Source organism: Dicentrarchus labrax, unplaced genomic scaffold, assembly GCF_905237075.1.
Source record: "Dicentrarchus labrax unplaced genomic scaffold, dlabrax2021, whole genome shotgun sequence".
Classification (NCBI taxonomy): Eukaryota; Metazoa; Chordata; class Actinopteri; family Moronidae; genus Dicentrarchus; species Dicentrarchus labrax.
In genome coordinates, this window is record NW_026136707.1 from 22,469,892 (window position 1) to 22,491,011 (window position 21,120).

The 21,120-nt window shown below is 42.6% G+C and overlaps 2 protein-coding genes across 7 annotated transcripts in view; one reads left to right on the plus strand and one right to left on the minus strand.

The window, feature by feature from the left end:
- Window positions 1-9,136, minus strand: part of klhl32 (kelch-like family member 32) — a 29,567-nt gene extending 20,431 nt beyond the window's left edge. For 3 of the 6 annotated variants that reach the window (XM_051406896.1, XM_051406900.1, XM_051406901.1), the window contains exons 1-3: window positions 8,937-9,136; window positions 7,302-7,417; window positions 3,270-3,450 (exon numbers count right to left, since the gene is read on the minus strand). In XM_051406896.1, coding sequence (XP_051262856.1) covers window positions 3,270-3,450; window positions 7,302-7,324 — 204 coding nt within the window. In that variant the 5' untranslated portion in view covers window positions 7,325-7,417; window positions 8,937-9,136. The remainder of the gene's footprint in view (window positions 1-3,269; window positions 3,451-7,301; window positions 7,418-8,936) is intronic. The other 3 variants (XM_051406897.1, XM_051406899.1, XM_051406898.1) reach the window with 3 other exon arrangements.
- Window positions 9,137-10,179: 1,043 nt separating this feature from the next.
- Window positions 10,180-21,026, plus strand: LOC127367050 (frizzled-6). Its single transcript, XM_051406572.1, has 8 exons — window positions 10,180-10,335; window positions 11,616-12,042; window positions 15,769-15,965; window positions 16,056-16,635; window positions 16,780-17,199; window positions 18,484-18,632; window positions 18,725-19,180; window positions 19,330-21,026. The coding sequence occupies exons 2-8, from the start codon at window positions 11,857-11,859 to the stop codon at window positions 19,490-19,492; spliced, it is 2,151 nt and encodes a 716-aa protein (XP_051262532.1). The 5' UTR covers window positions 10,180-10,335; window positions 11,616-11,856; the 3' UTR covers window positions 19,493-21,026.
- Window positions 21,027-21,120: the final 94 nt, after the last annotated feature.

Here is a 21,120-nt window from a genome sequence, read left to right on the forward strand (position 1 = left end):
GAGACAGGGTCGACTTGAGGCCACGCTGAGTTTTAACCAAAGCCTGCACATCTTTCCTCAGAGATCAGCCTTGTTGATTCACCACTCCACTAATTAAAAATCCACTGCTCCACTGAGCACAGGAAGGCCTGTGGCTAAACCTGGGGTGTGATGCTGGCTGAGCTGTGGTCAGTGTGTGCATGAGTGTAAAACACAGAAAGTTGAACTGAGGCAGTACAGGCACAACATAAAAGAGAAGAGCACATGTGGCAGAGAAACTGCCTACGCTTTGCATGTTTGCTTCCATGTTAGTGTGAGTTTGAGCGCAGAGGCTGAGCGAGGGCACCCTGAGAGTGTTCGCCTCCAGCATGAGTGCTCCTGACCTTGGTGGAGGAGCCGAGGGAGAGCTGGTGGTGACGGATGGCTCCTCTGACCTGGGATATAGATCCAGCACAGAGACACACTGAGCCACAGAGTCGGGCTCACTGCAGTCCTTTTACATGATGCTGCAGTGGGGGTGCAGCACTGCAGCGAGCCCGACCTGCCAGAAGGATTTGTGTGTGTCTGCTTGTTGTGATCATACCAGAGAGGACTTGTGACTCCCTCACGCACCAAGTGAAATATTACAATATTCAGTGAGGTTGTTTTCGTGTCTGAGCAAAATAATAGTCTCCGTGGGCCTGTAGCTATATTTACTGCCAGATATGTCACAGAAACCATAAGTGATTACACAGAAATCTCTTACAATGCCCAAGGCTCAGCTGCCAGTTTTGAAGACAAGTGCAGATATGTAGCTGCTGCTGGTGTTTGATGCCAATATGTTGAAGTTTCCAAGGGTTCAGGGTGTATTACAGATTGATGAAACCACATTCAGACCATGAAATACAAAACCTTGAAAAGATTTCTATGTACAAAAGAAAGTTATGTTTGTGTGTGGTCGGATGAAAATGTTACATTAATCAGTTCCCAGTTCCTCAACCACAGCTTCACTAATTCAGGCTGAAATTAAGATGTTGTCTTGAATAACAACGCTCTCTAAAATTTAATTACAGTCAACATGAGTAGAAAGACAGAACTGTGATCATTTGATTGGCTGAGTGTTGATCATATGATTCTACTTCTGTGTCACTGTTAATAGTATTATTGTGTTTTATGTTTTGCTCCACAATGTTTCCACACTTCCATGGATGTTGATCATTAGTTAAGTGAATTAAGTTAGACTGTAAGTGATGTGTGCACAAATAGTGTATTCAGTTGTAAAGTTAATTAGAAGCCTTGTGCTACTTTATGTTTGTTCTCTATAAATGAGATCTTCATAATATATAATTATTGCCAACCACAATATCTTAGCTTTCAAATATTATACTTCTTCTAATTGTATGGCTAAGATGCAAGTCAGTATATTGATATAATTTGCAAACCCATACATCTGTCTAAGCCTTCATCAGTGATGTAGTTGCTTTAGCTCACTAATGTTTCTTAAATATTGCAAAAACCAATATTGCAAAACCAGTTGGTATGAAAAGTTGTTGTGGCTTTTTGTATCTGTAAATATCTGACAGGAACATGCACAACATTTGAATCTTGGATCGGGCCACTGAATGTCTTTCCATATGCCTGCAGATTACTTTGAGGTGAATGGAATAAAGATAAAAAATAAATAAAAATAAAAAAAGCACACAATTAAATCAAGCTACATTAATTGGAAGGCACAGAGGATACACTGATACAGTCAAAATACTGCTACTACTACAGCCCATCTTAAAATAGCATTGTCTTTAAAAAAGGGTTAAAGCAGAAACAGAGTTGTGTGTATGCAGGTCGTACATACACCTGTTTCTTTGAGACAACAATAGCTTTTGATATGGATTCTGTCCTGACTGCAGGGCTAGCAGATGATATTTCTCTGTATGACAGAGAAAGCAAGTGTGTGTTTGTGTGTGTGTGTGTGTGTGTGTGTGTGTGTGTGTGTGGTGGGCGCTATCGCTGAGGGTGCTGTATGATGCTTGTGTGACTGATTTCCGACGTCTTAGTAATGTGACGCCATTGGAAGAGACAGGTGACACATTCAGGACAAGTCTCAGGTAAACAACTCACGCTTGGTCAGGTATTTCATTACAATTACTCATGTCCACCGGGCTAGATAATGTGTTATAATCACTGCTACGTGTGTCCGAGTGTGTGAAAGAAAGAGAGAGAGAGAGAGAGGGAGAGAGAAAGAGAGAGAAAACACAGCCGCTATTCACGACACAAGGCACCTTCATCTCCTCAGTAAATGAACTAAATGAAACCCAGCGGTGGAGTCAGATGACAAACTGAAGATAATGTTGTTAAGCCCCCACGGAGGAACAGGGGAGCAGAGTGAGTTTTCTTGCTTACTGTAGCAGGCTGATCAAATAATCCGAGTGCTGGAACAACAGTGTTGCTCAGCTCAGCTGGGACCTGAAAGAGCGGCATTTAAAAACGGAGCCGAGGAACAAAAGGAGAACAAAAGTGAAGAGGATGAACAAAAGGAGGAGAGGAGTGTGACTCGCCCACCCTCAACTCTCTGCAGAGAGAGGTAAAAATAACCTACACACACTCACACACAAGAGTAATAATCCCTGGGCAACTTGGACATATTTAATCTGCCTCTCATTTTCAAGAGGGATTAATTCCCACTTTCTAATCTGCTCAGTGTCCCTAAATCAAATCTCATCGGTGCACTGTGTGGCCCGTCTCCTGTTTGGCTGTCTGACAGTGTGAGTCTACCTTCAGCTACTTCTGCTGGAATCAGACCGAAGCCTTGGCAAGAGGCCACACAAACGCAATCACTAGGGTTCAATCCAAGTGGGATGGTGAGGGATGATCTTGTACCATCTGCACATGCGAGCCTGACCATTTTAATGACAAAAAACTCAACAAGAAACTGAGTTTCTCCAAGACTTCTTTTCTTGGCAGCATGGGCAGAGCCCCTCAAACACCACTTACACCATTGTGGGACCCTAACATAATCTGTGCTAATGGAGTGAGCAGAGTAAGACAAGCTTTGTGGCAATTTTAGCAATCTACTAGCCTTGAAGATGGTTGCGTAACACGTTATTGTCACCTCCATCACATCAGCAGCGGGCTACACTGTCTGACTGATTACCTGCTTTTTATAGAAATTTCAGCTTGTGCAAATCCTTCATATTAGTCTAACCATTGTACATACAAAATAACCCACATAATCTTCCTGTTCAGCTACAAATGCTCATTTGCAAAACATCTTTATATTTTAAGGCACATGCTATCTATGGTCCAGGACTCACCCTGAAGTAATCGCTGCACGCTGCCAGGACGGCTTTGTGGGCGTGGAACTTCTGCTCGCCAGCTACCAGGGTGACGTCACACAGTAAGCCATCCTTCCTCTGCTGGTTGAGGGCAGAGAGGACCGAGTCCTGGTGGGACCTCGACTGACAGAGCCTCTGTCCTGTCAGCATCTCCCTACTGCTGCACACACACACGTACACACACACACACACACACACACACACACACACACACACACACACACACACACACACACAGACACACAAACACACACAGAAGACATGTTGTTGAAACAGCTCTGATTATATTAATGATAATAATATTTTAACTACTACTTCTATCACTACTTCCCCTACTTCCAAGGTGCATGGAGAAGGGAAAAGAGGTCAAAACTCCAGGCCTTAAGGTCACAAGCTGAAACATGTTGGATTTAACAATGAAGTTTTTCTATATACCACAAGTGTTGCTGGAGTTTTGACCCCTACACTACAGCAGGAAGACAATACACTTTCAGCCGTGCTAGCTCTATGGATGGCATTGTGGGTCGATAGGTCCACCACTTTGGTCCAGACTGAAATATCTTTATAACTATTGAATGAATATTGCCAGTGAATTTGTTACAAATAGCCATGGTGCCCAGAGGATGAATGTTATTTATAATGTTTTTAATTTGAATTTGTTGATCCTTTTACTTAAATTCAGTTCCAATTTGCAAATGTTAGCCTTCCAGCACGATAATCTAAAATGGTGAACTTGGTAATATCTGCTAAATGTCAGCATTGGCATTGGTAATTGTGAAAATGTTGCCATGCTAGCGTTAGCATTTAGCTCCTAAAAGCTAGCTGTACATGTATCTCTAATACTTTTTTAGGATAAAGCAGTCTTTTTTTTAATGACCACTGACCAAACAGCAAAGAGTTTAATCTATACTGCCCAACAAAACCAAAAGAAACTGACATTTATTCAACTCATGTCCCAACAAAACCAAACTATCAAGTACAAAGCAAATGCAAGGAAGCCAAAGCTAACGTTAGCGAGCTGGAGATAACAACGGCTAGCCTTGACTAAAGCTAAACTTACTTACTAACTTACTCTACCTGCTTAGCTGTTTCCTGTCATTGAAATAGATACATTTTTCTGAGCAAAGAGCCTGGTTTATTCTAGTTTCTTATCCATAATAAATAAGGTAGAACTTAAATAAAGTGATGAAAAACAGCTAAAATAGTCGTGAAAAAAGGTAATGATAACTACCCTAACCTTAAGCCTAGCTTAGCAGGGTAGCAGTAACTGGCATGTCAGCTATTGACTGTAATGGATTTCATTGTGTGTGGTTATATGATTAAATTGTAAAACAGTTTTTCTACTTTCATTCATGATTTGAACTCTTTTTTCCAACTTGAGAAAGTACTTACTGCTTTCTGCTTTGTAGAGCAGTATACATACATATGTGTTCATATATAGCGGTCCATGGAAGTTGTTTTTTAGTGCCAGCATCTCATGGGAGAACAGCTTAATCCAAGTAATTTTTTATTTCTATGTACAAGATGTATAATTAAAACAGTCAGTATAATCAGTAGTTTGATTTTCTTTTTTTCATATTTGAAATTGCATCAAGAAGTAGGTCAAATTAAATACAAGTTACACTTTACTAATCACACAAAATGATCTGCTATGAATGACATGTTCTATTATGACCCCACACGTACAAAGAACACTGTCTGCACATTAGTATGTGTCTCACAGTTCTCAAGTCAGATTCTTTATGGTGGCCGAGACAAATACACTGACTACAGAACATGTCTGAAAGATTGTGGCTGACTGGCTGACTGATGGACTGCTGTGGAGCCATGTAGCACCAAATATACCCTGTTTCCCAACCCATCCTCCGTCCCTCTCCGCTTGTACCCATCCATCAGTAGCACGCCACACTGTCCATCCAAATCCATCTCTGTCCACTTACAGTTGCAGCAGTCACCCTAAATGCTGCTGTCTGCCAGGAGGCTTGCTCTGTCACCTTCATGGTGTATGGGGTGTAAGACAGAGGAAATAATGGGGCTGTGTGGGTGGGTGCGTGTGCGCGCTATACGGGCCAGTAGGATGAATGATGAGTCAGGCTGTTTGTTTGGTAGTTGGACTCTGCCGGAGAGAAGAGCCAGGGGAGAAAAGGACAAAATTGCCGTGCTGGATGAGAGGGAAGGGAAATTATATGATTCCACTATTAAGAGAGGGAGAAGTGGTGTGGAGGATTTGATGATGGGTGGAAGCCTTGCATGTCCTTGATGACAGGGAAAATATAAAGATAAAAATATAATCTTATAACTTCCATCAGGTTGAATGTGTAGACTATGATGCACTGTGCACATTTAAAGAGCTACTCCAGTAATAGCGTTGCACTTTTCATTACACGAAAAAAAGAAAGCTTTCCCATAATGCAACCAATAGCATCTTTGTGCTAGACTCTCCTTGTCTACATCTTTCAAACTTAATGCCCCTGAGCTTGCAGTTTAAAAAATTGTGGTCTCAAGCTCAAATGACATCATCTGAAGTTATTTCTCTTAGTCTTGACAAAGGTCTCCCAGAGCAACAGAAGACATAATGCAACTGTTTTCACTGGCTGAATAGTACTCTTCATGACTAGAGAATTGACCTTGATTTATAATTGGTGGAGTTTTGCTTTAAAGCCACAATGTGATTATAGCAAGCATTGCTGTCTGTCACAGTGTCTTTTTCATGCTACCACTAGGGGACACCAAAGCCTTAAATGTTTAAACTGCATACGGCGCCATTAAATGTACAGTGTCTAGGATTTAGCGGCATCTAGTGGTGAAGCTGTAGGTTGCAACAAACTAAATACTGCTCGCCCTTTTTCCTCATGAAAAACAAAAAAGGCCCTATCCAGAGCCTTTCTTTGGTTTGTCCGTTCTGGGCTACTGTAGAAACATGGTGTTTAACATGGCGGACACCCTACTAGAGGATGTACTCCCTCTGTAGATAAAAACGGCTCATTTTAAGGTAATGAAAACACGATACACAATCACTGTACACACTAATGAAACATATCTATGAATATTATATTCCATTTCTGCCAATAGATCCTCCTGTATGTTACACACTGCACCTTTAAAGACATGAAAGACATTTTCTACTTTACAAAGCAGAAGGTTGGCAAGTCGATTTTAAATAAGTCTGGCAATACTCTATGTATTTCTTTTTTTTGGTCACAAATCCCATGAAAAGACCAAACGAGTTAACCCCACTAGCAAGTGTTGCCTGTGTAGCCAATTGTTGTCCAAAATGTAATAAGAACACACCTTTGCACTGGGTGACAAGTTTCTTCATCATGGGGAACATGGGCACTGTAGTTTACTTTGAGTCAATCCTACATACACCGGTCTGCTGCTGTAAATACTTATTTGTGCACATCCACAGGTGAAAATTCTAGTCCCCAATGAATACACAGTTTATTTATTTGAGTGCACTTGCTTAAAACTACAATGCCCAGCTGTTTTAATTATTTAACCCCCTTTTGAAAAAAATGTGACCAGTTTTTAAAGATTTACATCAGTAGAAAGTGAGTTCAGTGGGAATGAATGGGCTTAAGGTTGAGAGCTACAGACAAGCTGTATTGACAGTATTGAGAAAAGGACGCGTTGTTGGTGTTGGTCTTTTCACAGGATTTGTTGACATTAACAAAAATATAGACTATACAGCCTTCTCCTCTAAGCGGGATTACCCTTGTCTAACCTCCACTACATCCAAACAATTAGCTGGATAAGACCAAAAAGCCAGTGTAGCCTGCACACTGGGAACACCTTAATTGAACTACATATTGATCTTACATGGATTTTCCTCGGGTTGCTCTCAGTTTCATAAGCAAGTGGCTGTTTGCCTACAGTCAGTACATGTCTCAGTGCATATACAATAACCACTGCTTGGCTGCTTAGGGATTTTTTTCAGTTTATGCCATGAGCCTCGAACATGCATGTACTGCATATGTACAGTATGTATGGACGACGGACCAGGCCACTTACCTGAGGCTGGGTTCAGAAGGCATGCCCCTAGACAAAGGGAGAAGAGATGGCGGTGGAGGGGAGGTGCAATGTGGCTCCTGAGGACTGTAGTCTCCTCACTGGGAACAGACATCAGCCTGATAGGACAGAGCAGCACGTCAGCTTTACTCAGTCCATCCACTCGACCCAGCCGCACTGTGACAACCTCCTGTGCGATGTGTGAAGGGATGCAACCACGCGTCAAGCTTAATGCTGACTTCTCCCTTCCCTCAGCCAGACTGGTCTTGACTTTGACAATTCTTATAGCTGTTCTTTCAGGGCCTTTTCATGTATATCACAGCGGCTGCGACAGCCACAGGCAGCTGAGACTTGAGAGAAGGGAATAAACAAGCTCAGCACTTCTCAAAACAAGCTGGAAGTCCAAATTACACCAAGTCCCTCTGGTGTAGCTACAACCTTGACATAATGTGCTACACACCTGAATCCGATATCCCTCCCTATCCCCTGTGAGACACAGCAGCACCAGAGGGAAACAGAGGTCAGCACTGATGCACTCTGAAACCCAAGCTGCTTTGGATACTCTGATTGAAATACTACTCACTCACTGTACAGTAAGGCGTTCCAGCTCCTCTCATATGGCTATTTTATCGAAGGAAGTCTGTGTATGTATGTGGTTCACCTTAAGTGTAGGCAAGGCTGAGTGTAGCCTACTCCTGGCTGCTCTTGAGTGTAGTCCCCAGCGAGATCCAGTTATCGATCTGTTTTATGAGTGACCTTCAGAGGCATGGCCACAGGCAACTGCTACTGAGGGATGAAGGAGATAAGGATCCTGTGGTCCTGAGTCCAACCCCAAAACAGGCCAACACATGCTGTGACCATTTCATAGCTTTATATTCTGATGGTGTGGTTTTCATGTAGCCTACAGAGAATGAAAACCAAGCAAATGTACTCGGGACCCATGTCTGTGAATCACATCAGGAGTGCAAATCAGGACAAATATTTCATCTCTGTTTCTGTTTGCTATATCTCTATTGGTCATTTGTCTCCATGAACGTCCTCAATATAGGTAGGTTATTAAGTTTTGATTGCAAATGATAAATTCAGCAACATATCCCCTAGGCTACCTTCTAATTGAGACGTAATGAGTTCCTACCATTTTAGCGTCAGAAAAGATTAAACCTATCCGGAAGGTGGATATATTTAGGATCTGATAATCACAACAAGTAGGCCATTGTTCGCCGCAAAACACTGTAATCTCCTGACTGAAAACAACCACAGTGGTAAATATTGTCTTTTACGCACAAGAGGCAATTAGGACTGACCCACGAACAGCGCGCAACTGGACTGGAATTAGGGAGAAGGAAGGAGGAAGGTTTGGTTTGCCAGATAAGCAGACACCATTAGTGCATTAACTGTCACTTTCCAAAAGCTCCCAGCTGTCAAAAGGTCTCCTAGCAACAGGCCAGCGCCTCGGTCCACAAACTATAGGGGACGGAGAACAGCCTCCCCCGTACGAGCAGAACAATCCTGTTGCATCTATCACAGAGCGCACTCACACAATCCACACGATATTTAGTGCTTGGAGCACCTTAAGGCTTTGCAGGAATTTACTGTATTCAGCCCGCTCCTGTCTTATTATGCCACAAGCTTACGCACCTCATATGAACGTGTTAGGATTCAGTCCCGTCCCCTCTGGCGGCGCCTCCGTTACAAATGTCATTAGATGTCCGAGGTTGGTCTCCCGTACATCCGCGGCGAGAGGAAACGAAGAGCGCAACGGCGAGCAGACGCGCTCAGTTATCACGGACACTTTGGTTACACTGTGGCACCTAAATTGTTACATTATAACCCCGCCTCTCCACGGCGGTCACATGAATGTGGACACAATGGGGATACAGCGCCACCAGGTGGAAAATTGGGACACGGCAAACTGCGTGGATGCCTGTGTGTTTACTACATACAGTATGATAGGCGCCTGTGGGGACACCAGGGGTCCTCGTAGGATCTCCAGGGGGTGTAAAGCACAATGAGGAATAGTCTGGTTAATGTTACTGTAATTTAACACCGTGGTGCTCCACTAAAGCCTGACTAATAAGAGAAAACAAAGCCTAGGATGACTCACATCGCCAGGGTTAAACTCAGTGATGTTATTGGGGTTTTATTCTTACTGGATACTTCAATGGAGACAGTTTATCTGTAGGTAGTAGTCTATAATGCCTAAAATATTCCTATTTTCATATGGATTATTCTGTAGCTGTATGCTGTTGTTTTGATATTTGATGAGTATTCCCTGAAGGCATTACTGGGCTTTAGTCCTTTCTGGGCTAAATTGACAAATGTGTGATTTCCATCTAGCGGTATGTATTAAAACTACACCAGCATCCTCACCAACTATCTCTTCATCTTTCCATGAAATAGCGACAGCACCTCCTGTTGATATGGATGTGAAAAAGTCCACCGAGTTTCTAAAAAAAAAAGAAAATATCTAGATTAATATACAAGTAGAATTTCTGAAACAGAGCCTGAAATTAAATTGTTGTGACACATTTTAGATTCACAAATCCCTGCAGTTTCTCTGACAGCTGGTCTGGGATTGTCCATCGTTTCACACATGCTGCGTTCAAGTGCTCTCCGTCAATCCCCAGTTCTAAACTGCCGGTGCATTCAAGTTCACGCTTGGGTTGGAATATTCCTTTAAGAAATTTCTTTTCATCCATTTGTATGTGAGTGGTTACTACGCTGTTTGAACCTTAACACTTTCAAACGTGTTTGACACCTTCAAAAGTGTTTTACCTGAATAAATGTGATAGATATTTCACAATTACTGTTTTCCGTATGCCTGTAACGTTAAACAAAACGTATCTACGGACATCGGTTCATAATAATGTCTCCAACTGCACCTGAACGCAGCTTCACTTCCCAGCAGCCAGACAAGAAAAGACAGAGGGACTGTGCTGGAGCTTGTCGCAGGAAACACGCTACCAAATTCCCCACAGAATTGCTCCAACAAGTACCCATGTAGTCAGCTGTTACATGAACTCCAGGGCAGTTGGGGGTGAGTGTTTGTGTTTGCTTTTTTTTCTTACCCTTTTAGTTTTTTAAAACTTTCTTGTACCGAAGTTGTTTCGGGCCCCCGTCCCATGGCAGCGACGGAGGCAGGGATGTTTACTGTACTCTCTCTCCGCTTTTGGCGTCTAATTGACGGGAAAATGTCTTTCCTGCCGATAGACTGACATACTATTAGCAGTATTTACCTTTGAGGATATGTTAAGCTGTGTTAGGAACTTATTGGTTATGTTTGTACTAACCTGTACAGGTCTGGTTGTTACATTTCAGTGGTGCGTGTCAAACATTTGCTTTGCTAACTTTTATTGTCTCTTTAATCGGTGCTAAAATGCTAACCGAAAAGTTTATGCTAATAACTAACCAAAATGCTTCACCCTGTATTATTTCAGTGCAGCTCTTGGACCTTACAGACCTACAGTCTGCGTTATGAAGCTTGTTGAATGTGGTTACTTTAGCTACATATAAACAGAGGTGAGCTAATATTAGGTAACATAAACTCTGACCACCAGTGATAATATCAGCATATGATAATCATCAGGAATTCAGGCACCTACACAAACAACTCATTTCTTTGTTCTCAAAAGACCACTTATTCATATAAACAAACTTCAGATACTCCTTGTTATAGTACATGTGTTATATAGCCAGAACTAAAACCCCAAACTAGTCCTGTATGAGCCTCTGTGGAAACCTAAACTTTGCTTTTGTATTCACTGTGAAAGTAGATTCTTAGTTGCTTCTGCAAGTGTGTGTATGTGAAACTGTGGCACTTTAATGTGAAGTTTAATGAGCATCAACAAGCTGAGACTTATTCTACAGATTCAGCCTGGATCTTAAACATTCCCCACCCTGTGTAAATGAATGCACTTCAAGGCTGCACAGGGATTGAGTGGATTTTGTTGCCTTAAATCCATTTTACTGATGCGTCTCCAACCGGAGCCTGAGGACCTCGTGGGACCTGTAGGGGCGCCCGGACTAATGCTTAATTTATTTTAATTTTAATTTGCTTAGCTTAATTTAACTCTCTAGGTGATAGCACAATGAGGGGTTGTGTGATAGACTGCTTTGATGATAGGGCTTCAGTTTGTTCCTGCTCTGCAACTCTGTAGTGAATACGGTAATAACCACCTACAAAAGTCTTTTCAGCTGAGGTTCCTGAAGTCAAATCTCGATATGGGTTGTGGTGCAAAAATGAAACCTCAAGATAAGCTCTAGTCATTGTTTAGCTAAAAGCAAAAACCCATGTCACTATATATACTTTATTTCCAGGGATGTGGGATTCCTATCTTTGACCCAGAGGCACATACTAACCAATGATGGGAAAGTTTTACCTGCTGCAATGCCCGTCGGCTCTACTGAGACGACCCCAGGAGAAGTGAAATGTGGATATCAGAGTGAGCCAGGGAAAATCAACGTTTGGACCAAGATATCCTCCCACTGAGCCAAAAAGAAACCTGCTCCTGTCCACACAAAAAAACACACACACACTCACTCCCAATCAGTCGTCGCAATGCTGTTGCCAGGACCACTGTGGGCGTGCCTGGCTCTGATATGGGTGGGAAGCTGCAGTGCCCACAGCTTGTTTACCTGCGAGCCCATTGAGGTGCACCGGTGCTTGGGGGTGCCCTACAACATGACCTTCTTTCCCAACATGATGGAGCACTATGATCAGGAAATTGCAGCCAGTAATATGGAGGTGAGTCCTCGTAGTATTACATACATCAGTTTGTTGTTACACTTCATTTTGCCAATACTGGCTTTGTTGGGCATTAGCCAATCAATCTCGCTGACTACTAATGCAATTTATGTTCAATGATGAACTGGAACACACTGATACAGGATATCAGACATATCTGTGATACAGTCAGACAGTTTCAAATAGGATGAACTTTCCTCAAAGCAATTTAAGGGGAAAAACCTCATGTTAAGGGGATTCACAGCTGCTGACCCACCTTAAAGAATCTCATTAGTCTAGGTTTCCATCGAGAGTTGTAATTATATTAGCCTCTGATAGAAAAGCTTCCTCTGCTTGTAAATAAAAATTATAATTCAAGTCACATTTAAAGGTAATGAATACCATCTCAAAATAATTGCTATGATTAGTGCTATTGTTAGTGCTGTTAGAGGCTTCAGTCTATAAATATCAGTGTCTGTCAGCCTTCAGAAGCGCATATCGATTGAACCTTAATCACCGTTTTGTAATGGTCATTAACAAGCACACACAATTCAACAGCCACAGTTTGTCCACAAATCATGCCTTATTGTTGTAGAGCACTATCTAGTAAATACACTGTTGGTACTGTATCCTTGTGAAAATGATAACTATGAACTTGCTTTGAGTTCCCAGCTGTCAGAAATAATTGATTTTAAAAGCTATACATCATTGTCACATTGACATTTATGTGGGGAATTGGTGTGAAAGAAGTATGTCCTCTCACTGGAGCTATGCGTGATTGTTCCTTTAACAATAAAAGTAGATAGATAAGAAAGAAAACCATTATTTTTTATGGAAACACACTACTGAACATGGGAGCAGTTACAGTGAAGGGGTTACATAACAAAGAAATGTGGGGTGATGTCTCTTTTAATCCGGTTGTTCTGTGATGAGTGTGAAGAGATGCAAAAGCAGATGTCTTCATTTAGCTAAAATTAAAATACAAGCTTATACTAAGAAATAAGTATATGCTGTATCTCCTTGGTGTCTGTTTTTATTATTATCGCCAAAATAAAGAAGTTTTATTTTTTGCATCTGTTGTGATAGCATCCTCTACATTAGTGTTCTAGAGGAGGCGTAAATGTTTGGTTCCGTCTGATGTTTTACATTGAACAGCAGGTGTTGAAATAACCGAACATAAAGCTAGTTAACTTAGCTTGCTAGTCAGTAAGTTAGTTAGCCTTGCTTGGTAACTTCCGCTCTCCGCGTAAACTGCGAACATGAGTTAAGTGTTAAATGTTGTCAGGACAGACGTCTTAAAGGTACACAACCAATGCTATGTGTCGAAAAAGGGGAAAACGTCTTCTGTCAACATTTGTAGGCAATGACTTGCTCCATGACAGCCTGTCTCCTAGCAACGTTGACGCTCAAATGTCAGTCAAATGTGGTCGAGGAAAACTTCCACCCAGAGACTTGAAGTTTAGATGATGTTTATACAAATGTGTCCAAAGGAAATGGAAAGATATGCACAGTAGCCGCAGTATCAACATCATTTATGTTTTCGCACACAGAAAGTGAGGAGAATCCAAATTTTAACTTGCTCTCAGACTGATCAACATTTCTCTCTATAAAAATCTTGCCTAATGCGACTTTTGTCACTGGCCTTATGTTTCTAACATGCCTTTGTCCCTCCTCAGCAGTCAACTCAGTTTCTGTAGTTGTTGCATCCTGTGTCCTGGCATTCCTGAAGGCCAGGGTTTGGGTTACACACATTTGGTGTCAGAGCGTTGAGCATGAACAGTGATCTGTTGAAGGAGTCTTTTGTGCGGCATCTGGCAAAGGTAGCAGGCTGACAGGTAAAGGCTTTTTATTTCACAGCAAACTTGGCCACAGGCAACTTCATCGACTTTGTTGTGAGGGGCCTTTGATATCTGGAGGAAGGGGAGGGACACACCCAGCCTCACACAAAGCCTATCCTGCATACCACAATGAGTATTCTCCCTCTCTGTTAATCACTCACTCATTTCCCCCCCTGTACACAGTCTTACCTCTACGGCCCTGTCTCCCAGGTGACAGGCTTACACTCTCTGGCCTACATTCAACATTACATACTATACATAGCTCTCTTTGAAAGTGTGCAGTGATTTATCACAAAGCCCTGACGCAGTAATCAAGCAGACTTCTGCTTCGGTATTGGCTCAGTCCGGCATATCAGTAGGATTTTCCGGAGGAGGGCTAACCTTTTTCCGCCCTTGGTCCCAGATTCCGCCAGTGTTTGCCAGCTTTTGGACCAGAAAAGTTTGAAGTGTTAGAATACAAAGAGAATGGAAAGACTAATTGACATACTGTAACGGACAGGGAACTCTTGAGGGTCTTAAAAGTTCAGGCAGAAGTTTGAAAAGTGATTTTGTAGCCATTTTTTCAAATCATTTAATCCTTGAAGTACTTTGCTCAGAAATTCTCTGCAGAGGATTTTGCCTTTAAGAGCAAATCAGCTCGACTTGTACCACTGATCCTGGTTGAAGGTTTATGAAATGAGGACAGTTTTTACAGTAAGTCTGCCGTAAAGCAAATAAAGGTCAGATTGTTGAGCAATGGCCAGCTCATTGAGACGGAGCCCAGGACCTCCGCAGGAGAGAAACAAGGGCACTTACTGTCAGAGGGGGCAAGCCCTGGCCCCAGAGATGTGGGCCTACTGCCAGACTGGATTTCAGAAAAAAGAGGAGAGGAAACAGTGAATAGTGGACTGTGTTGGGCTGTATGTGTGTGTTTTGTGTACAAATATTGGCAATGTAGACTGACAGACGTCCCTTTTGCATGTTGGTCTGATAATGGTTGATGCGCAAAACTCTAAAACGTAGTGCAGTTGTGAGTGAACAAAGTATTTTGGGTGATGTAAGTGGTTAAGAGACAATAATAAAGGAACCTCTGCAAGTAGTCTGAAAGGTATACACTTAAGCAAAATCCAAGCGTTAAAAAACATCTGCATAGACATGATCTGGACATGTTTAACTGGCATGAAGTTGTCTTCAGTGTAAGCTGCGAATGCCACTGATAAATCCACACACATTGTTCTGTACCACACGCTAATGCTGTGGCTCTCCAGCAGCCTAACCTATCAACAGCTCTGTGCATTCCAGCCCTCCTGGCCTGTCGTTGTGTGTTTCCAAACGTCTGTGCACTCATTTCCTGCCACCTATACCAAACCCCCCCCCCCATACTCCTCAGCACTCAAGCTCTTGACCAGTGTGTTGAAATGGAGGAATATGGTTCCCAGCCAGTGAATGGGCCCATTTGTGTGGCGCTATAGATCAACACAGATCAACAAAATAAAGTAAATGCTTTATGTAGAGCGTGGTTGTGAACCCTTAAAAGGAAGCAAAATCAACTTGTGACCCACCATCACAACTTCTATATGTCGATGGGTTATCATAACCAGGTCAACCAAAGTCTGATTGTTTTCTCATGGTTTATCCTGCAGGCCATAAGAGGTAAAATTATCCAGCTTTTCACCAGAAAAAAGCAAAGATTGGGGAAATAGTATTTTATGCAGTATACATGTTTTTTCTGGCTTTTCTACTCTGTTAATCATCTCACAACCCCTTATTCACATTTATGACCCACCACTATTCAATCACATAAGGTTCTATGGGGAAATGTTTTCAGGGGTAAAACCAATGTTTAAATCATAATATTTCCACAGACTGGCAGACCCCCTTAGACCACACCAGCCTCTCATGTTGACATAACGTTTCTCTCCGTCCCCAGCCATTCATGCCCCTGGCAAACCTGCGCTGCTCTCCAGACGTCCACCACTTCCTGTGCCAAGCCTTCATCCCAGAATGCACCGAGGAGAACAAAGTGATCCGTCCATGCAGAGAGCAGTGCAAGACCGTTATGTCTGACTGCGAGGAGAATATAAGGATCTTTGGTATCACCTGGCCTCCTGAGCTACAGTGTGACAAGTAAGAAAACCACAGTTACAAATAACCCACAAGAGCAACAGCAGTAGTTCCTGATCACTTCATTAAAGGATTTGTTTTTTCCCCCACTAGACTGGACCCATGTGGCTTTCCTGATGGTTTGATACCTCCTGCAACCACCCCGATGAGCTCCTCATCAACCAAGAGGGACCTTGGCTTCTGGTGCCCACTGCAGCTGAAGACCAAGCCGGGCCATGGATCATCGTTCCTGGGTGCGCAGGACTGTGCACCCCCTTGCTCCAACATGTACTTCAAACCACACGACATTGAATTTGCGAAGAGCTTTATCGGCGTGTGCTCCATCATCTGCCTGGGCGCCACGCTCTTCACCTTCCTCACTTTCCTCATTGACGTCAAACGTTTCCGCTACCCAGAGCGCCCCATAATCTTCTACGCCGTCTGCTACAGCTTTGTCTCGCTTATATACTTCATTGGTTTCCTGCTGGGGAACAACGCAGCCTGTACCAAAGCGGCTCACCCTGCCAGTGTGGACACAGTGGTGCTGGGCTCTCAGAGCAAAGGCTGCACTCTGCTTTTTATGCTGCTCTACTTCTTCTCCATTGCTGGTATAGTCTGGTGGGTCATACTCACCATCACCTGGTTCCTGGCAGCTGGACCCAAGTGGAGCTGTGAGGCCATAGAGAAGAAAGCGGTAAGGTTGTTAATAATTGGTTAGTGGTAAAAAGCATGAGAATACAGCAAAAGTATAGCTATAAAATGAGCACATGCAAGCTATAACCAGGCAGTAAAATGGCAGATACTGTTGAAAATATGGATCTGTGTCCTCTGTCTTTAGGTGTGGTTCCACTCTGCTGCCTGGGGGATCCCCGGGGCGCTAACAGTCATGCTGCTGGCTCTGAACAAGGTGGAAGGGGACAACATCAGCGGCGTTTGCTTTGTAGGGCTCTACGACCTGGACGCCCTGCGTTACTTTGTCCTGGCTCCTCTGTGCGTGGGCGTCGTAGTCGGCCTCTTCCTCATCCTGGCGGGCATCGTTTCTCTCAACCACGTCAGGCAGGTCATCCAGCACGACGAGCGCAACCAGGAGAAGCTGAAGAAGTTCATGATCCGCATCGGCGTGTTCAGTTGCCTCTACCTGGTCCCGCTGGTCACCCTGTTAGCCTGCTACACCTACGAACAGAGTTACCGCAGCACCTGGGAGAATACCTGGATCAACGACCGCTGTCAGGAGTACAGCATCCCCTGCTCCCACAAGGTACCTGTGGCTGATTCACTCGCTGAAGGTGTTATGACTCAACAAGTTAAAGATTATATATACACAAAATGTACAAAATTTCAGTTGCCACTGGATGTCACATTAAAACACCAGCATCTCAAACCAAAATAGTGGGACAGAAGTAAAACAAAACTCATCAAAACCGTCTCTGTTAGTCTTTCCATAGTCCAGCAGTTGCCAACACTGGTTTGGTTGAAATATATCTTGAATTCATGAGAAAAAGAGCTGTTTCAGTCGGTCTACTCAGCTGCACATGGAGCAGACTGGGTTTGTATAAACAAAGCACAAAGAGACTGCGATAGCAACACAGGTAGAGGAAGTGTGACGTCATCTCAGCTCAGGACACCATGACTCCACTGTATCTTTACATACCAAATAGTTTTTTGCAGCTATGTTCATGTTTTAAATCTCATATATATGTATTATATGTATTATATGTATAACATTTAAGGCCAAAGGACACATTAGAAAAGGCTTTCCAACTCACTGTCTTGTTATGTCTACTTGATTGATGTTGTTGATTGTAGGTCTGTGCTTTGTTGGTTGGACTAAAGTTGGGCTTGCCAGTGATCTTTTAAAACTGTTAGCACACACATGATTTAACAACAATGTGACAATTCATCTTTTAACTACATTACACCAAAAATGACTCTCGTAGAATGCATTAAGGTGTTAAACTGAGCCGACGGCATTAGGGTGTAAATAATAAAGGAAACTGCACATTAAAAAGTGCTTTTGAGAACCATCTGAACCACAAAGACTTGTATCCTCCTACTGTTGTCTCTAACACACGTACTTAATTACTTTTAAAATTAAATAACAGTCTAGTCTGGCCAATCCCTAAATGGGCCACTACATCTGTGTGACAAGTGCGATATCCAATGTGAAATTAAAACTACCACATATAAATATTTAAGCAGATGTTGTAAAAGAGGCCTGACAGTCAGTGTTATTTTATATGTGGGTTTTTCACATAAGCTAGAGCAGACCACATAGGAATATAGAAGAAAAACAATCACTAAAACAACAGTAGATTGCATATCTATATATTTTATAAAAAGGCTGTCTATTTAGAAACCAAACAAGATATTGTGGGCTGTCGTGGAGCCACAAAGTACAATGTGAAAGAGAAAAACAAATCTGTATCTGAGGCTATTAGTTCAAAAGCTTTATTTTGTGCCAAGTTGAAAATTGGGTTAGTTGGTTGACACTCATTAAATCACAAGGATTCTATTATGGTTTGTGTTGGTCTCTTTGTTTCAGACAACAGAGCTCAACCGCCCTGACCTCTCCCTGTTTCTGGTAAAATACTTAATGACGCTGGTGGTTGGAATATCTGCAGTGTTCTGGGTCAGCAGCAAAAAGACCTGCTCTGAGTGGGCCTACTTCTTCAACCGGACCCGCAAGAGAGAGTAAGACCACGTCTCTCGCCCTGTTACATGTATAAATTCCATGAAAAATAAATAAGTAGTGTCACTATAATCTCCTGTTCTCTGACCCACAGTCCCATCAGTGAGAGCCGCCGGGTGCTGCAGGAGTCCTGCGAGTTCTTCCTCAAGCACAACAGCCGCGTCCAGCACAAGAAGAAACACTGCAAGCCGAGCTCCCACAAGCTCAAGGTCATTTCCAAGTCCATGGGCACAAGCACCGGCGTCGCATCCACCAACGCCACCACCGGCGCCTCCACTGGTGCCGCCGCAACCAATCAAGGAACCTTTGCGCTGGGCAATCACAAGCCCCACATGCAAGGCTCTCTGTCTGAGGTCTCAGCCAGGGAGCACCTGGAGAGGGGCACCTCCAGCCGAAGCTCCAGGAGGGGGGAGAGGGAAAGGGAGAGGGAGAGGGAGCGAGAGAGGGAGAGAGAGAGGGAGCGAGAGGGGGGAGAGAGACGTAGCAAAGGTGGGAGCTCCAGTAAGATCAGCAGCCGCTCAGAGAGCATGCACAAAGTCCCAGATGGGAGGTAAGTGAGACAGCAACTTCACTACACTTGTTCTTTTGCATCACAGCTCTGTTTATGTAGCTTTTTCCTCTCTTCTATTTGTTAGCAGAGACTGTATATGCTCCAAGTAATCTCCACCAATAATCTCTAATGTGTGCTGGCTGGTTTAGGATGACACCGAGGAGCGAGTTGTCAGAGGCCAGGCAGGTCCCCGGTGGTCAGCAGCATCCAGCTTTAAACCTGTCACACAGCAGCAGCATCCAGGACTCCACCCACCAGCTGGTGCACCGGGTGCCTGAGGAGAGCAAGGACACAAAGGATAGCAGCTGCTGAGACATATCATCCCCAAATGTATCATCCATCCATCAATCGATCCTTGAACCCACTCACAGTCACACTTGATGCTGGTTCCTGTATCTGTTTCAAACCATAGTACCCATTTGTGTCATATATCATATAAGCTTCGTACATCAGATTATGATTGTATTGGTTACGTTGTTGTCAGTGAATGTTCATTGTAACATACCTCGAGTATTTCAAATGTAGTATGCTTGGAGCAGAATCTGTGGGAGCCTAACGGCGTTGGATTGTCATTTAGTTAAGGTGACAGCTGTGTCTTTCAGCTTTACTGAGCGTATGTCCATTTAGTATACACCTGAATGTTGCAGCAGCTGTTCACCACCAATACATCTACCAATGGTCATTTAATTTTATAGCATGCATTAAAAACTTTAGGTCTACTGTTTGGTAGATTTGTAGCTCAGTGGCATAGAATGCGTTCTAGTAAACAAATGCAATATTTATGTAAATACTCTATTTTTTAGAAATTAAGTCTTTCACTGGACTAGTCACTACACTGAGTGTTACGTTAAGAAAGGTCATGATATTGCCAAACATTCAACTTAAGGAGAGTCTCCCTGTGGTAAACTCTTTCTTTGAATGTCTTATTGTTCTTCCTGGAAAGATGGTTTGCACTCAAACCTCAACTTGTGATACGCATAGTGTGCTACTTTATTGCTCCTTTGAAAAAAAGGCATACTCTCACTACTTAAAATTGATATAGTTGATTTTTAGACAGTGTTGGATTTGTGATTTTCCTTTGACAAAGTTTTTTTTCAAAAACTTTCACTCCGTTTCTGTTCTGTATTTACTGTGCTGAGTTGTCTTCAAAGAAGTGTCCAGTGAGTTTGGATAAAGGATAGCTTTATAGTTTTCTACAAGAATGTGCCTTCCTTTGAGCAGTTCCTCATCTTTAAAGAACTTCAAAGAATCTCCAGGTGTTTTGTATGTGTGATGTCTGCCTGTTGTAGGTGTAAATTCATGTGATTTTTAGTCAAATTGAGGAAACAAATCAAACAGGCTTTGCACTATTTGTCATTAGAAGCACAAACCACTAATTATTAAGTATGAATAGTCATAAACAAACACAAAACAGAGAATTTGTGGCTTTGTTCAGGGCGTATTTATAACATATGGGTCACAGACCGTATATATTTGCTTTTAAGTACTTCCAGAACAACCTCTGTGATTTATTTGAATATCTGTCATGCTGTACTGTCTGTTTTGCTCTGTAAGGGTTTTATTTGTTTCTTTACTGTTGATATTTGGGAGTCACAGGACAGTTCCAGTAACACTAATTAAAAGGGAATCCTTGTCAGTATGTTTCTGTTGTACATGTATGTTCTTACTCTGGCATGTGGATGGGGGGGTCTTGCTTATAATGTACCTAGACTTAGAGTAGTCTATGAAATGCTCTACACCACTTTTGTGAACCTTTTTTTTTTACTGTTTTTTTATGTAGCCTATCTTGTCAGTTGAATTTTGTATCAATCCAATTTAATTTTAATAAAATATAATTGAATAAGAATGTCATGAGTGTGTTTTTATTCTATTTATGGTAGATTCGACTTTTAAAACCACTAATATTTTCACAAGCACTGCAGATGGTACACAGATCTGGT

Excerpts from the sequence above, each read along its gene's own strand:
- LOC127367050 (XM_051406572.1), top strand. The coding sequence starts at position 11,857 with ATGCTGTTGCCAGGACCACTGTGGGCGTGCCTGGCTCTGATATGGGTG. Across the intron at positions 12,043-15,768 it reads TTGCAGCCAGTAATATGGAG|CCATTCATGCCCCTGGCAAA; the intron begins GTGAGTCCTCGT and ends CTCCGTCCCCAG. Across the intron at positions 17,200-18,483 it reads GCATCCCCTGCTCCCACAAG|ACAACAGAGCTCAACCGCCC; the intron begins GTACCTGTGGCT and ends TCTTTGTTTCAG.